The sequence below is a fragment of the Carassius gibelio genome, chromosome B2 (genome assembly GCF_023724105.1).
Source record: "Carassius gibelio isolate Cgi1373 ecotype wild population from Czech Republic chromosome B2, carGib1.2-hapl.c, whole genome shotgun sequence".
NCBI classification, from domain to species: Eukaryota; Metazoa; Chordata; class Actinopteri; order Cypriniformes; family Cyprinidae; genus Carassius; species Carassius gibelio.
The window spans coordinates 20,575,802-20,593,083 of record NC_068397.1 but is presented as its reverse complement, the minus strand read 5'-3'; the positions used below and the strand labels follow the sequence as shown (position 1 = coordinate 20,593,083).

At 35.7% G+C, this 17,282-nt stretch overlaps 2 protein-coding genes across 2 annotated transcripts in view; both read left to right on the top strand.

Annotated features, from left to right (window-relative positions):
- Positions 1 to 4,852: 4,852 nt before the first annotated feature.
- LOC127951107 (V-type proton ATPase 21 kDa proteolipid subunit c'') lies at positions 4,853 to 11,201 on the top strand. The gene is made up of 8 exons (XM_052548771.1): positions 4,853 to 5,114; positions 5,928 to 5,976; positions 6,136 to 6,219; positions 6,464 to 6,541; positions 7,426 to 7,495; positions 7,699 to 7,750; positions 7,829 to 8,019; positions 8,944 to 11,201. Exons 1-8 carry the CDS (start codon positions 5,045 to 5,047, stop codon positions 8,968 to 8,970), a joined length of 621 nt encoding a protein of 206 aa, XP_052404731.1. The 5' UTR covers positions 4,853 to 5,044; the 3' UTR covers positions 8,971 to 11,201.
- Positions 11,202 to 12,003: 802 nt separating this feature from the next.
- The window catches only part of LOC127951700 (beta-1,4-galactosyltransferase 2), a 98,425-nt gene continuing 93,146 nt past the window's right edge, over positions 12,004 to 17,282 (top strand). The window contains exon 1 of the mRNA XM_052549739.1: positions 12,004 to 12,561. The gene's annotated coding sequence lies outside the window, so the exon portion shown is untranslated. The remainder of the gene's footprint in view (positions 12,562 to 17,282) is intronic.

Sequence of the window (17,282 nt, the reverse complement as noted above, 5' to 3'; positions counted from 1 at the left end):
TCATCGCTAATGACTAGTATTCAGTATTTAGACAAAAAGCACTCTTGTTGTTGCGTGAATGGTTCGACCTGTCAACTTCCATTCATCTGCATACTCACACATCACTTTGTTGAGGTATGTTTATGTGGATTCTGTAAACACGGCACAATAGCAACGTATTTTTCATTGCCAAATCTTTGTTTTCTCCAAAGGGCACATGATTAAAAGATTTTGAGCTATTATGCAACCCCACTTTCAGTTTCTGTTCAATAGTGACAGGACTGACAGTTGTTTGTAAGTTATTTGAATTGGGGATTTCTATACCATTCATGTGCAGTTATGCATACTGTTATATTTCAGCATGCTATGGATATATATGCAGCTCGAAGCTATCTGTTTCCAGTAGCAATGAACCCTTGTAGTGGTTTCTCAGGCTCTTTGTCCACAGCAAAGCTGATTTATTTCAGGCATCGCTTCTGTTTGCTTGTTAAGAGTTTTTCCGTTTCCATTCACTGCAGGACTGTTTCTTTAAATTTAACATAAAAGGACAGCTCAGAATCTGAAAATGGAAATAGAGTGCTTTACACAAGCAAGGAAAAGCTCTGCATCTAGGGGAGTGCACATGGAAATTCAGACGACTTTGATGTTGTTCTTTTCTGTACAAACATAGCAGATCTTGAAATTCTGTGGTTCATTTCCATCAGTGATCTAAAATCTAATAATGGTGGAGGCATATGCATTTCTCTTTTCAACAAAGTAATCTAAAAAAAAATCTATTTGTCTTTAGCAGCAGGAGATGTTTTCTCTAATGCGAGAAACATGATCTGCTTTGGAAAAGCAATCAGTGGACCTGTGACAAATAACTCAGTTGAGATGTTCAATCTACACTCTCATTATAGGTTTTTGCTCAACTGTTGCAAATACTATGTTGTGGAGCCCAGTTTTCTCTCTGCTTTTCCCCCTAAAGCGACAGTGAAATAATTGCAAGGAGCTTCTTGTAGCAGCTCAGACTGTGATCTCTCTGTTCTCCAGATGGGTCACTCACATACTTGGGACTGAATCCACAGCCTTTCAGTTAGCAGCCAGGATCCTTATTCATCGTGAACACCGCACCCCGTTTAAAAACATGAGGCAGCTGCGCTGGCTCCGTTTACCTGTAACGCTGCAAGAAAAATGTCTGTCTGGTGTAATGAGGTGGTTAAGCTGGTTTTGTTTGTCATAAAACTGTTACTGGAAAAAGCTGTCCAGCCATTTGAGGTTCTCATTCAAGGACATGTCAAAATGCAAATCACATTCCTGGTTGAAATTTTTTCTTCCTTCTGCATGGGTGAAAAAGGTTCACAGTTTGTGTTTAAAAAGGCTATTTTCACGTGTCCTTCATTTTAATGTGTTATCAAAATCTCATTCTCCTCCAACATCATGATGTATTGAATCTTGATTCTGTTATTGGATATTTTTTTGTTGTTGTTTAGCTTTTTATTCCTTAATATTAAGGAATTGTGTGTGTGTGTTTTTTTTTTAACACAACTACTGTTCCTTTTATACCTTCCATGGCTGAAACAAAAGGCAGAATCACAAGATGTAGGCTCAGAACTGTAAGAAAATTCTGAACAGAAAAAAATAAAAAAATATAATTCTGAGTTTATCTTGCAATTTTTCCCAGAGTTGTGAGTTAATATCTCCTAAATCTGTTTAAATTCTGAATTACGAGAAAAAAGTAAGAAATGTGAGATATATGTCTTATATTTGTATTCATTTTTCTCAAAGAAACTATCTAGAACATGTCAGAAGCTTTTAAGTATTGGGATTTAAGATCAATGCTGGACTTATGAGCCCAGTTTAATTAAAACTTGACGTACAGCTCATTATAGCAAGACGTTTTCTTAATTAATCTAGCACATAAAGCCGAGGTATTGCGTCTCTTGGTAACATTGTGCCCTGACACTGAGAACACATGGGGCCATATGCACCATCCACTCAGCTCAGAACGCAGAGATGTGACACATGATAACACTTCCGGATGAGCTGGAATAGAGCGTCAGGTTTGCATCATTCAGCCTTTTATTAATCTGCCACTCTGGGCCTGCTGATATCGTACATATGTTCCTTTCAGGCAAGCAATGTTAAAATGATCATACATCATGTGCTCTCAGATGCACCCTCGTTTTGAGACTTTCGCTCACATATTTTTCACAGGCTTTGACACTCATTAAGTCCTATTTACTAAAGCTGAAAAGCTTTTTGCTCTCTGGGTTTTGGCTGTGGAGATGTGCCTAGAATGAATAAAACACACTTAGGACATTGATTTGGTTACACTGTTGTTTGCACTTCAATTTCCCTCACTTAACCCAGGGACATATTTCCTTTAAATTATCTCTCGTCCCCCATTCAGCTATGTAATGTTTTAAACTGTGAGATGACTCAGTGACTGTCTTAAGGACAAATGCAATCTTTGGGTTGGATAGAAGTCAGTGTAAACTTACATAATCGCACAGCTTGCATTGGGTTGTATGAGAAAGGAACACAATAGTAGAGCAATAATAGAGAATGAATCATAAATCTTTTTTCATGCCTTGAAGATTTGGAAAATTAACATGCATTCAATAATAGGAGAATAACCTTATTTGCTGTCTATTCTATCTTTATTCTAGACAACCTTGTATATGCACAAGGTTTTTCATAATTCATAATTTATCATTTATAATTAAATGTTATGTGTGCAGTGTACGTTTTTCTTTTTAGGAATACCAGGCATAAAATGGTTGACTATTAGTTGACTGATGTTAATACTATATATACAGTACAGACCAAAAGTTTGGAGACACCTTCTCATTCAAAGAGTTTACTTTATTTTCACACTGAAGGCATCAAGGGCTATTTGACCAAGAAGGAGAGTGATGGGGTGCTGCGCCGGATGACCTGGCCTCCATAGTCACCGGACCTGAACCCGATCGAGATGGTTTAGGGGTGAGCTGGACCACAGACAGAAGGCAAAAGGGCCAACAAGTGCTAAGCATCTCTCGGGGAACTCCTTCAAGAATGTAGGAAGACCATTTCAGGTGACTACCTCTTGAAGCTCATCAAGAGAATGCCAAGAGTGTGCAAAGCAGTAATCAAAGCAAAAGGTGGCTACTTTGAAGAACCTAAAATATGACATATTTTCAGTTCTTTCACACTTTTTTGTTATGTATATAATTCCACATGTGTTAATTCATAGTTTTGATGCCTTCAGTGTGAATCTACAATTTTCATAGTCATGAAAATAAAGAATACTCTTTGAATGAGAAGGTCAAAATCAAACTTTTGGTCTGTATATATATATATATATATATATATAAATATAAATATAAATATATATATATATATATATATATATATATATATATATATATATATAGTATTTATTAACATTTTTAAGTACCTTTAATTTTAATATTTTTGGCTTTGATTTTAATTTAATTTACATCTAAGTAATTTTGTTATGTGGTTTTGTAATTTTTATTAGTTATTTATATTTATGTTTAGCTTGATTTTTTTATTGCAGTTGTAATAACTTTAGTACCTAAATAATATATTTATTAAATAATTAAATAATATATAATATATGTATATTTTAATGTATTATTTTATTTTTGTAATAGACTATTTAATGTTTTATTTCAGCTGTATTTCAGTACATCTTTCTGTGAGACAGCCAGCTTTGCACACACACACACACACACACACACACACACACAAAAGGCCATGACTTTTTTTTCCAAAACAAAACACTCTTTGCTTCGCTGCCTTGGACGTGTTCAGGTTTGTTGATCTGTCTTTGGGGGGCTGGATTGTTCAGACAACGTCTGATTAGCAAAGTAGCTGTAATCTCTTACAGCACCTTTAATAGCTCATTAATAGCTCTGATTAAAAAACAAACACACTTAATTAGAAACTGAGGGCTGTGGCTCAATGATATGTAACATTTCCATTGCAAAAATGTTAACTGCATAAATGGGACTGGGCTTAAATGACTTCAAAAGTCTGTTGAAATAGGAGTCATATTTCAGCATATGAAATGTTTATTACAATATTGGACAACCTATGTAGACTGATGGAGTGATTTCAGGCAGCCCAACATGAATCTGGTACACTATCAATAGTAAATGAAAAAGCCTGACTTTGCCACAAGGAAAGAAAGCTAATGAAAGCCTGGCCATAGATTCGACTGTTTGCTAAAGTGATGAATTTCTCAGGGACAGACAGGGAAGAGAAGAAATTGGTGTGAAGCACAGCATCCTCTTCATAGCTCTAAAAAAAGAGATTCCTGTGTGGTGCCTATATGCATTGACCATTTGTGGAACTGATAAGCTTATATCAGGGTGTGGCTGATAAATCATCTGCATACAAAACTATTTTGAGTAACACATATTTTACCTGTTCACCCACCATCTCACAAGAATTCACAGTTCAGAGGGCACACATATCAGTTTCTGAAAAACATACTGCCCTTTTGTCAGAAATTACATTTGCACCTCCAGTTAATCATCATTAATCAGACTAAATTGTGTTTTAACTGAATTTTCCCCCCTCAGGTTTAGAATGATGAGGCAAGTCATCATTGGCTTTTCTCATGACATAAGCCTGAATATAGATTTTTCTCATTATTGGGAATTTACTGCCATCGTTTGGTTGAAACACGAACTACAATAAATTGTACAATTATTTTATACTTTTTCCCCCAGACAGTTATAAAAATATTGTTCATTATTTTTTCTTCTTCTCTCTGTTTACAATCAGCTTTCTACTTTCTAATATGACCCGATCGGAGATCAGCGCTTCAGATTACTGAAGGAAGCGTGACGTCTTGAGTCACGTGCACAGCTCGAGCTCGTCACATGATCAGCTGATGACTCCTTCCCTTCTGATGGATGCAGGATTTCCAGCCTTCACCGCTTCGAAGGGCTCGCAGGAACCAATTTCTCTTCAAATTACAATCATCTAACAGAAAATAACATCACAGTAGCTGTAGGTGTGTTCTCGGGAAAACATTTAGATAGCAAAACTGGCTCTGCTGTTGGAGTGGATGATGAACGGGCACGCAATTTTATACACCGGGGTCACTTTGGCCTTCTGGACGACCATCCTGATCGTCGGTGAGTGCTAATGAGACCAGCTGCCATATGGACATGATTAACACATGCATTGTATTAGAGTCATGCATACTTGATTTGTACACAGTTATCTTTCTAATTCTTTACTGTTTCTCATGTCTCTTTGGCCGGATAGCCATTTTCGGCTCCTCTTAACAGACGTTAGCTGTCATACGCTAGCACGACTACGACAAACACCATTTAAATATCGTTTTAATTGTATTGAACGCTTTTATCGTCAAACGTTGGCGTAAACCGTTGAAAAGCGAGCTATGGAGATAGTACCAAACATTTTAAAGGTTGTCAGTGTGAGTTAGACATATATCTGCTCAGACGAGAACGTTTTATCATGTTAGCTGTAGTTTAAATGTTTCTCTGGGAACGTTATCTGTATTTTCACCTGTTTATCCACACGGTAGCTGTAATCGGCACAGGAGAGCAGCAAAATTCAGTTCAATGTGAAGGCAGTCTTGGTTTTTAATTTTTTTAATTTTTATTTTCAAGTTGATACAGAGTAGTTGGACAGGGTTTTATGATCAAATGAGGAAGACAGCTCTCACATGACTGTGAGCTTTCACAAATATCCTCTATGATTCTTCAGAAAAAGTCTATCTGTATTATGTCGTTTATTAAGATTATGCCACTGTTTTTTTCCTTTTTCTTTTTTGTTCTCTAATACAAACTTTCAGTGTTTTTATTTATTTACTTTTTAAGGTTTATTTGAAAATTCTGTCACTTTCATACTTTAAAATTTCTGGTTAACCTTAAACGCTTAACTTAAACCGTACTAATCTAATAATTTATTTTTCTTCACAGGTATTTGCTATACGATATTTGACCTTGGGTTTCGATTTGATGTAGCATGGTATGTGTTCCATAAGACTAGTTTTTGAAACTTTAATGTAGTAGGACTTGTTTTGTGGACAACAGTTACATTTCTGATATCCACAAGACCTAATTTAAGACTTGAGATGAATGAAATGCTCCTGATGAAGTCTACATAACCTAACCTTTTCTGTTGCAGGTTTTTAACAGAGACTTCTCCATTTATGTGGGCTAATCTTGGAATTGGCCTGGCCATCTCTCTCTCTGTTGTTGGAGCTGCCTGGTAAGACTGTCTGTTTCCTCTTTTTTTGTGTGTCTTACAGAAGTTGACAGTGCAGTTGTAGTGCAGTTTTCCATATCCTCTTCTGCTCTGTTTAAAAGAGCTCCATAAATTAATGCCTTCAACTCTGTATCTCTATCAATAGCTCAGTCACCAAAATGAATATTGTATGTTTCTTTTGCATTATTTGACTTTATTATGCAAAATATATAAACAAACAGTAAATTACATGTATGTGACTCTGCAGGGGGATTTATATCACTGGATCCAGCATCATTGGTGGTGGAGTCAAAGCCCCTAGAATCAAGACCAAAAATCTTGTCAGGTATATGCCGTTTACTTAAAGGGTTAGTTCACCCGAGAATAAAACATTTGTCCATCTTCTACCCTTGAATCATGCTAGGTGTGTGTGACTTTCTTCTTTCAGAATAGTCCAATTGGAGTTATATAAAAAAAATTGTCCTTGCTCTTCTAAGCCTTTAAATGGGGTAAAGCGGGTGTTTATTGTCAACAGTTCAGAAGACGTGAAATAAAGTGTTTATTATGTTTGAAATCTGGATATTTATCTTACAAAAACACATGGATTCGCTACAGGGGGGACTTCACTTCCCACAGCCGTGTGAGGGGGAGTTTTATTATAGATGCGCACACTTTATTTCACGTCTTCTGAACTGTTGACAATAAACACCTGCTTAACCCAGTGTAAGGCTTAGAAGAGCTAGGACAATTTTTAATGTAACTCTGATTGGATTATTCTGAAAGAAGAAAGTCATACACACCTAGGATGATTCGAGGGTGAGTAGAACAAGGACAAATTTTCATTCTTAGTTGAACTAACCCTTTAATAGGTTAAAGTTTTTTTTTTTTTGCTGCCACATTTGGGGTTCAGATTTTGCTTATATAGGCCTACATATAAAATATTGTATTTGTCGTATTTTTTATTTTGGTATCTTAACACTAGTGACAGTAACACACAGTTGTCCTGCAAATGTCTTATTAAAAACGCTGAACTTAGATGAAGTCTAATTAAAGGCAAAACTTAAAAAAAATATAGATATTAATGTTACTTTTGTCTGATATGAAAACAAAAACCATTGTTTTTTTATACGATTCCACATGTGTAGTAATGGTCTAGTTTTATTTGCTTAAGTTTTTTTTTTCAGATCACAGTGGCACTTGTGGTGACATTGAATTTCTTTTTTCTTCTAGCATTATCTTTTGTGAAGCTGTTGCCATTTATGGGATCATCATGGCAATTGTCATTAGCAATTTGGCAGAGGTAAGTTAAAACTGATTGACCCATTTCTTTGAATGCTTTGGTTTTTTTGAGCGAGTCGTACGTTAAAGAGATTTTTAGATATGTGTGTCTTTTAAGAACTGATGTTTTTTTTTCTTGACAACATTTACATTCTGCATTACATTCTTTTTCATACATAATTTTTTTTTCTTTCTTTTTTTTTCTCCCCATTTCCTGTTATTTAGAACTTTTCTGGTACGACTCCAGAGACTATTGGGGCAAAGAACTACCAAGCAGGTAAATTTAGCTTCTGAATCGTAATTTCTTCTGCCTCTGTTAAGCGACTGGATGACACATTGGTTCTGTTTTTTTCAGGCTTCTCCATGTTTGGTGCTGGACTCACTGTTGGCTTTTCAAACCTCTTCTGTGGCATCTGTGTTGGCATTGTGGGCAGTGGAGCTGCCCTCGCTGATGCTCAGAATGCCAGCCTCTTTGTCAAGATCCTCATTGTTGAAATTTTCGGCAGTGCCATTGGACTGTTTGGAGTGATTGTAGCCATCTTGCAGGCAAGTGGTTTTCTAAAATCGGTGTTTTTATATATATAAAATGTATGTTTTGAAAATGTTTACTTTGAATACATTTAAGATCAAATCATATGCCAGACACATTAATGTCAAGATTTTATTACCAGTCGTTCACTTTTCAGCAGCAAATCATGGAATTGTTAGCATGACCTCATTAGATTTAGTAAATTGATATCTAGTGACAAGAGGAATATATTAAGTGTAAGACTTTTGAGGCTTTCAGTTATTTAAAACATTATGAAATCTATGAGATGCTACTTTACTGTAGTAAATTGCGGTTTTTAATTATACATGTATTTCAAAATAATAAATCATCTTAGTCTTAAGGCCTTTTTCATGGCAAGAGTTAATATTTGTTGTTGTTTGATATTGCAAGCAAGAATCAGTTGTGTAATGCAGAGAGTAAAATCTTTTTTGTTTAATGGATTGTATCTTGCATTTAAGCATGTTTTTTTTTATTATTATTTTGCTCTTTATCTGAATCAGCCTTTTGTTTCACTTCTTCATTTCATTATTTGTGTGAACAGGCCTTTAGTTTACCTAAGCATATTCTTCCCCATCTGATTTCCAGCAGAATGATCTTGTTATTAATATCCATCTAGCTACTTATGACCACACTCTGGAAAATGACTATTTTATCACCTTTTCCAGTCCCACTCTTTAAATCGATCTGACATGCACGCTTGAATTCAGATTGAGATTTTTGCACCACACAAGAGCAGCTCATATTAAAACACATCGCTTCATGTAGGTTCTATAGTTGGAGTAAGAAGTTTGATATCTTTATGGTTTTCCATTCAGTATTCAGTCTATTCAGGAAAATATTTTTTTACATCATATTGTGCTTTTTTTTTTTTTTTGGACCTGTATAATCATTAACATTGTTTTGTATTTTTCTCTCTTCAGACATCGAAAGTAAAAATGGGAGATTAGAAGACTACACAACCTACAGATCAAAGATGCTGTGTTGCTGAGGCAAACAGGAGGTGTAAATACATAGTAAATTATTTAAATGTATTTTCCTTTTGTGTCTGTTTTTAACCATCATTTCCTGAAGATTTAAATATGTGCACCAATTTGTCTTAAAAGAGTGCATGACAATGTCAAAGGCAGATCTGTGACGACTTTCACACTTAGTTTGGCACCTCATAATTCTGAAAAGGAAAATATCACTTCATGTTTTTGCCCATACCTCCATAATGTAATAATATTAAATTTAAGAATTTATAGAATTGTTCTTTTTTTAAATCAAAAGGTATTTTATTTATTAAAATGGCCTAATAATATAAACGGTGATTCTGCATATGGTGACAGAACAGACTGTCCATAGACCCAGTGTTGGGGTCTGTTTGTAATCATCTCAAACTCCAATATATAGTTTGCTGTGATTGTTCTGTACAGTACAAGAAAAGTGATAAATTGCATTAGTGTGGTTCTGTGCATTGGATGGGTGTAAATCGTGATGTATTCTCTTGATCACTGTATGCTGAATGCTGTTGTATTTGCGTGATGACACCTGGTGTATCCGGTGTGCTTGACCTGATCTCACTCTCACTTGTTGTGTTCTTTCAAGTAGCTACTGAATTTAAGTAAATGCTATCTTTGAGAATACCGTTATACCAAAACTTTAAAAAAAAGAATAATACCAGTCATCTCCAATTGTATTTCTACCAGTGTAGACTCGACCCACACTTTGTAGGGCTCTCTTTAGTCCTGGTTGGTTAAAAATGAAAGGATATAATAATCTGATGTGTGTACATATTAAAAGCAGTTTGTTTTTTGTGAAGCATGAGGGTGTTTGCCATTCCGTATTTCCTAGTTGTCTTGTAATGATTTTTATTGTTCTTTTTTTTTTTTGAAAAGCAAGAAGTCTTTATCTCCCAGGACACAGTGGTAAAGCTCGATTCCACCATGGGTTTAAAATAAAAAAAAAAGTTAATTTCGACAAAAGTCATAATTGTGAAACCTTTTTTCTCAAAATTTTAGCTTACATCTCGCAATTCTGAGTTTATATAATTTTTTTTCTTTCTTTTTCTCTGAATTCAGAGTTTACATCTTTTAATTCTATTCATATATGTAGCAATTGTGACTTTTGTTCTCATAATTGCAAGAAAAAGTCAGACTTGTGAGGTCTAATTGTAAATCCAAATTGTGTGAGAATGTACTTATTTTTATTTTTTTAAACCCATAGTGGGATCAAGTTTCTATAAGTTACTGTAAACGCTGAACAATATGTAAAAATGTCTTTGCTGGTCACATCAGTTATTCCTGAAAACCATCATCTAAAAGCAAGTTCATAGCAGAACAGCACTGCAAACAGTGCGAGCTGGACTTGAATTGGCCACAGACCTGAGATTCTAGATTTAAACCAATCAAAATGAGGCTGTAGATTTTACTGTATAATAAGATCTCATCTTCACAACCAGAGTTTCTGTTCTCTTGAAATGTTTTAGGAAGATGTATTTTCAGAGTTGCATCAGCAGAAATGTTTAAAGGGACAGTCTATTTATCCCTCACAGCTTCATTTTCATTCTTGTTAAATTAAATCAGATGTTTTCCCTTAACTAAGGTTATCTATCAAACTTGTAAGATCAGTTGGCCTTCCTTTAGCTCTACTGAAGTACTTTAGTATCCATAATGTTTTTGTGAAGTGGAGGTACATACGAAACATGATTTTACTAACTCCTGAATGTCCGGAATCAACTTCTGTTAAATGTCTGTTGACATGGTTTATATTATATTAATGATCAATCAAATCACATACTCCATCTGTAAAGCACTATGGTCTTGTGAATCATTTCCAGTCTAGTGACCATGATCATCTGTTTTCTTTCACTGGATCTGTGTAGAGATCTATTTTTCTTTCTTTTTTTTCTTCTTCTTTTGTTACATGGATAAGTGTTAATTTGAAAACATTCCAGCTTGGATCCCACTGTGAGGCTGCTTTAAGTCTCATAATTGTGGAGCTTTCAGGACCTGGATCAGCTGTCTGTGGTTTAGTGGTTCAGGAGTTGTGTGGGAAAGATGAACTCTTAACCATTTCTTCTGTTTCAATGATTGTTAAGTATGTTAATGTGGTGATTCCATTGTTTTGATGTGTACAAGTGGATCCTCTAGACGTAATAATTGTCCTTGGAGAAATAAAAAGAAATGTGAAAAACTAATTGATTGTTGGTTTTATAGATGCCAGTATCATCAGAGGTTAACTCAAACACTAGGTTATCAGATGGCTAATTATTCTGATGGAGGAATGGAAATGCAGCTCCATGATCCTTCAGCCAAAAGGAGTAAACCGATCACCCCCTCATTATCATATTGCATGATGAAAAATAATCTTTCAAATGTTTCTGAAATAAGTCTCACCACTAAAGCTGCATAAAAAAAAAAAAAAAAAAGTACAGTAGTACTTCAGCAGAAACTCATCAGAAAACATCCTAAAATGCTTATTTGGAGCTCAAGAAACATTTCTTACTATCAATGTGGAAAAAGAATTATGCTAAATATTTGATTGATATATATATATATATATATATATATATATATATATATATATATATATATATCATTCAAGGGAAACTCCTGATGTAGACAACGATGTGCATTATTTTACTGAAGGTTATTCACGATGTTGATTGATCAGGTGACAGCTTTAAACATCCACCAGATGGCGCTGAAGGACGCAACACTTTTCACATCGCTTTCAGGCATCGCCTGTTTAGCAGGTGCATCGCTTGTCACGGCAGCTGCTTGATGCTATATATTTATATACAAAATTCAAATAAACAATCGTAAATATAACCCTTTAAGAAGCACGAATCTACACTGAGCGTCGCCTGCCATTCGTGACAGCAGTAATGTGCATTTCATTGTTGACTGAACTGCAGAGATCAAACATTTGGCCAAAGAATGGACCACTATGGATGTTTGTTTCCCTTGCGCTCAATCCTGCTCGTGTGAAACTCAAACTGCATAATAATTGGAAAAGAGCTGATATTGAAATGTTTAAAACCAGAAATACCAAAACAAAACAAGACATCGAGGCGATATAAACTGCGCCCTCCTGCGGCTAACAAGCGACCTCCGTTTGAGCCCTCCGAGTCTCCGTACTAAAGAAAACCTGCCTCCCTATGCCTTTATTCGCACACCCATCATCTCTCCTCGCCAAAAAACACAGAACGGACAGATGAAAATACACGGCAAAATATTTAGTATCATCACTGGAGTGTACGCTGCTGTCAAGGGCTCTCAACAACATGGAGATATATAATATTCCTGCGATATGGCATAATCCTTTCATCAGTGTGCATTTCTTTGCGAAAAATGAATTAATCGGCGTTGTCTGCAGAAAGAAATAACGCTATCCTTCAAGTAACTCCCTCGTTCTTTACCCATATTATGATACAACTAACTGTATTTAACACAGATGACACATTTACAGTTCTTCTGAAATAGACAGTCAGCTGAAGTGAATACAACAAAGATGATTCCCTTATAGAGGAGCTCCCTAGCTTTCAAAGGATCAAGGTAAGAAATGGCATGTTTTTGTTCATGGTTTGAAAAAAAAACAAAAAAAAAATATTTGCATGACTTCATTTGAGGGATGCTCTTTGTTGTTTTTCTGTTATGTCACATGCTATCTTTATTGCCTGCCATCTTGATCAAGGCGGAGAGATATTCTACGTACTAGAGATGCTTCCTATACAGTCGCAACTCTTGGCCAGATCGCAATACCACAAAATAGGCTTTATTTCATCGACATGAAAAGATTTCAGCTCCTCCCAGCAGAGTCGAGTACAGGGATGCTGCTGCTGTGTAATGGTACCCACAGCATCCATGGACAGCATCTTGCCCAGTGTCTCGAGATAGTAAGCTGACAGGACATGTGTGACTTTGTGGCCGAAGATCTATGAGCATGGAGAAGAATTCAGATTAACACTTTTTATCCGTATAATCAATGCATTGCAAATGTTTTTGAAAGCATTCATGAAATGCATCTTTTAATCACATATTCTTATTAATTACAAACAATATTATAATACCTATTTATAAATTGAAAGACTGACTTAAAACATGCTTAAAACCATATTGCATGGCTATACTCTTTCTTAAGAACGACAAGGAACATTTTAAAATCTTATCTTTGGTTAATATTTTTATGAACATTTTTGAATCCATCATGTTTGCAGACTTAATGGAAAGGGTTACTGAATATTGTGTGGTACAGTGTAAGCTTTCTAGAGGTGGTTTATGAATCAAGCCTGGAAGAACTCGAAATTTGTTGAATATTTACAAAAGTTTGGCACATAATATTTCCTATTAACCTTTTGGTTAGTAAATTATCGATGAGAGCACATCATGGCACATTATGGGGTCCATTTAACGTGCAGCTGTTCTCCCTATTTATTTAATTGGTGATTGCAGTATTTCTTGTTAATTGCACTTATTGTAACAGTGCATTTTTAAATAAATATCAGTTTTGTTTATTGTAAGCTCATGCAGTATATGGCACTGAGGCACTTTTTTTCTTTTTTGATGTTTTAAGGGCTTTTAGGATTGTTTTTTTTTTTCACTTGTAAAACAAACCATTTTTCTTTCTTTAATATACCTTTCAGAATCCTTTACTGAGTCTGTTTCTGCCGAACAGTCCCAGTCCCTAACAATAACACACACTTGTCAGTACGCATTGACTCTTTCAATTCTGTTTTAATAGGTTTAAGTAAACTAGCATTATTTCCAATTATTCTGATTCGGTTTAAAGGCTATTCCAGTTGTTTTACACTACTGTAACAGTGTTTTGATGGTGAATCTAAATATACGCATATCACTGACAGGATGGAAAGTTAAAGTGGGAGTTTGTTGTTTCAGCTCGACTCATTTGCAGTCAGTCACTTTTGCAGTCTTATATGCGCTCCATGATCCTCTAAATGACTTTCTCTCAGCATCTGTATCTGTTCCTCTCTTTCACCCACACAATCTGCTTTTTAAGCTCTCTTTCTACAGCACAATACTCGAGAGCCCAAGGGCGGATTGTCCGTTGGTCCATTTTACAGTTTGTTTTAAACAGGAGCAGCTCTGTTTGGCTAATCTACCTCCATCCACCAGAAATAAATGACCTTTTGAGTTTGCAGCGATCCCTTTTCTTGCTTGATGGGAATGGTTTTGATTGGAAATCATGTGCAAATGTATGTTGTTTTATTGGACACTGCTAATTCATTGGTCATACAGTTGAGAAATCATTGGGCGTTGGGATTTGTTGTCATGGGAACAGTAAGACCCCGTGAAACAAAGGTGGTGTGAGTTGGACTGCTTTGTTTTGAACACCTGCTTTGTTTGATTTTTGTCTCTTCCTCAAAGTTGAAAGTAAATTTGTCTGCACTCATGAGCATAAAAATAATTAATTCTTAATGATATCAGACCAAGTATAGTTGCGTGTGGAAGTACATAATGTGTTTGTAGTTTATTTCTTAGGGGGGAGTTGCAAGAGTATTTAGGTGAATGGGGATAATCATGACTAAGTCTATCCAGATGCCAACCTAGAGGTCCGTCCAAACGAAGGCTTCAGCTGTGGCGGTTTAATTTATCTCTTGGCTCGGAGTAGAGTGAGCAGCTGGACTTGAGGCAGGCAAAAGCTGGGGCCACGGTCTGTGGAGCTTACAAGCTAACAGAGCTGGAGCGCAGCCACCCAAGACTTCCCTCTGCTTGTTTGTGTGCTGTGATATAGACTGTGTATAGAGACAATGCTGTCTCATAATTAGCCCTTCGGATTTACACTTACCCTTGTGATATTCTGGATTAGATACAATTCAAACCCTGAAAGGACTCGATTATGTAACTGTTTAATGTTCATGTAAGGTAGCCGAAACTATGTGAAGCTTGAGTTAGAATGTTCCACAAGTTGAGCTCCGTCGACTGCGTTTGGGATATAATATTAAAAATAATTCAGAGATTCTGTCTCATCTCACATTTTCTTATGGTTACGGTTTTTGGAGGATTTGAAAGCAGAAATGTGACGCTGCATTGTTACTGTTAAACTAAAACTAGTAAAATGATTTCTCTCTCTCTCTCTCTCTCTCTCTATATATATATATATATGGAAAAACTTAGCTAAAATGGACATTTGAAAAGTTACATTTGAAACTGACAGATGCTGACATTAAAAGTTGAAATACTACTAAAATCGAAAATACATTAAAGCTAAATAGAAATATTGAAATACTAATAAAACATTAAAAAAAAACATAAATACTGAAACTCAAATTTTTTTTGAATGAACACTAAAAATATGAATCAAATATAATATTGATAAATATTACAATAGTATATAAATAATGCAAACAAAAATGATGTGAAGTGCTTAGATTAATTCCTGTGTATTATTTCATCTATAAAGTGAGTATTTGTATGTTTACGGATTGGCTCCAATTACCTCCATTACAAGTTTCTCGCTGTAACCCAAAATTTTACTTGTTTTGTTGTTGTTTTCAAGAAAAAAGAGGCACAGATTGAACCTTTTTTTTTTGTAGCAATTCTTGTTTTGAGCATGGAATATTTATTTACTTTTGTTCAGCTGCAATGATGAAATATTACACGGTTTTAACTGCAGTATTAATGACATATTAGTATCATAATATTTCAATTTTTCAGACCTCTCATATTCTCACATAGTCAAGCTATTGTAGACAGGTAACACAACACAACACATGATCTTTTAAGTGATGTTTACATCACAGGAGTGAGTTGAATGTGTTTTGAAAAGTGTAGGCTACACTCGTGGTGAGATTGAAAGCGTAGCTGAGTGGGTCTTCAAGCGGAGTACCCATTCAGTTTAATCTGAAATGGATGTCACGTTTGCATCCCACTGAACAGGTGCTGGCCACAGATTTCCAGCCAGAGGAGGATGGAAGCCTGCAGGCAGAAAAGCACACTTTTAATGTGGAAGAATCGTCTTAGGTTAAGGAATTTTGGGTGGATATTTTCAAGATGTGGGCTCTTAGCTGCCTCCCACTCAATATGAAGCATCTAATTAAGCTCATTTTAATCTTTAGCGAATAGTGGGTGGGGTTTTCTTCTGGGATGTTTTGCTGAGTCTGACTTTGTCACCCAATAACGAATCTTGACAGCTTTAACTAGAGTATTGCCAAAGCTGTTTGAAGCTTATGCAAAACAACTTATGCCTGTATTATCTTTCTTTTGAAAGAAAATGTATTAAGGGTTCCTCAGTGATTTTAATTTCTGTGTTTTAGTAGTACCTGTGAACGATGCTTTGTTCTGTTGTGTATTTTTTCCTCTAGCCTCTAGTGCAGTTAATATAAAAAAGACTAGAAATGTAAAGCAGGCAGTGTTTTGTTTGGGGAGTGTAGATATTTTTCCTAAGCACTCGCCTGTCTGCCATTGGTCAGTGAAACAGAAACCCGCCCCCAAACTCACACCATTGGTTGAGAGGTGTTGACTTGATCAGATGCTCAAATTAATATATCTGTGTAACACCCAATGTTAGACTTTAGATAGAAGCAATCATTTTGAAATGAAACAAATAATAACATAATCGTAAATTGCAGAACACTTTAGGCTGTTATACAATTTTACTTGTCAATACGGAGTAATATACACAACTCATATTAGTGGCAAACTGGCAACATGCCAATAACCTTGATTAACAAAGGTCTTTATGTCCCAGATCCATATATTTCTGTAGCGAATATCAATATCTCAGTCTGATTCATTAAGATTTTATTAAGAGTCAAATTAAAAGTCGTAAAAAGTCAACCTCCTCTGTTTTTAACACCTCTCCTGATATGAACAGGATGAAACGCTCTTTACATTAATAGAAGTGTATGTGTTTTATGAAGTGGCATGTAGTGTATGTTGTTTGTAGAGGTTTAGGGATGTGTGCCAGTGTGAGGTGAGTGGTGTCATGTCCACAGGGAGGCTGGGATTCAGAATAATGAAATGATAGCCAGAGGCCAGAGGCCAGTGACTCTCAGCTCGACTCTCTTCACTTCTGCCATGAGTGTTTATCAACTCTTTAGTCCTGCAAGGGTATGACATGTCATGCCACTGACCCCTCTATCTTCCCTCACATCCATGTGGCAGTGCTGGGAAGTGAGTGAGTGGATGCCATTCCCCTTTTTTGTTACTAGTTTGTGAAAGTGAACATTTTTGTTGGCCTTCCACACACACACAAAGAATAAATATAAATAGATGAATAAACATAATAAAAAATTGCAGTATATAAAACAGTCTAT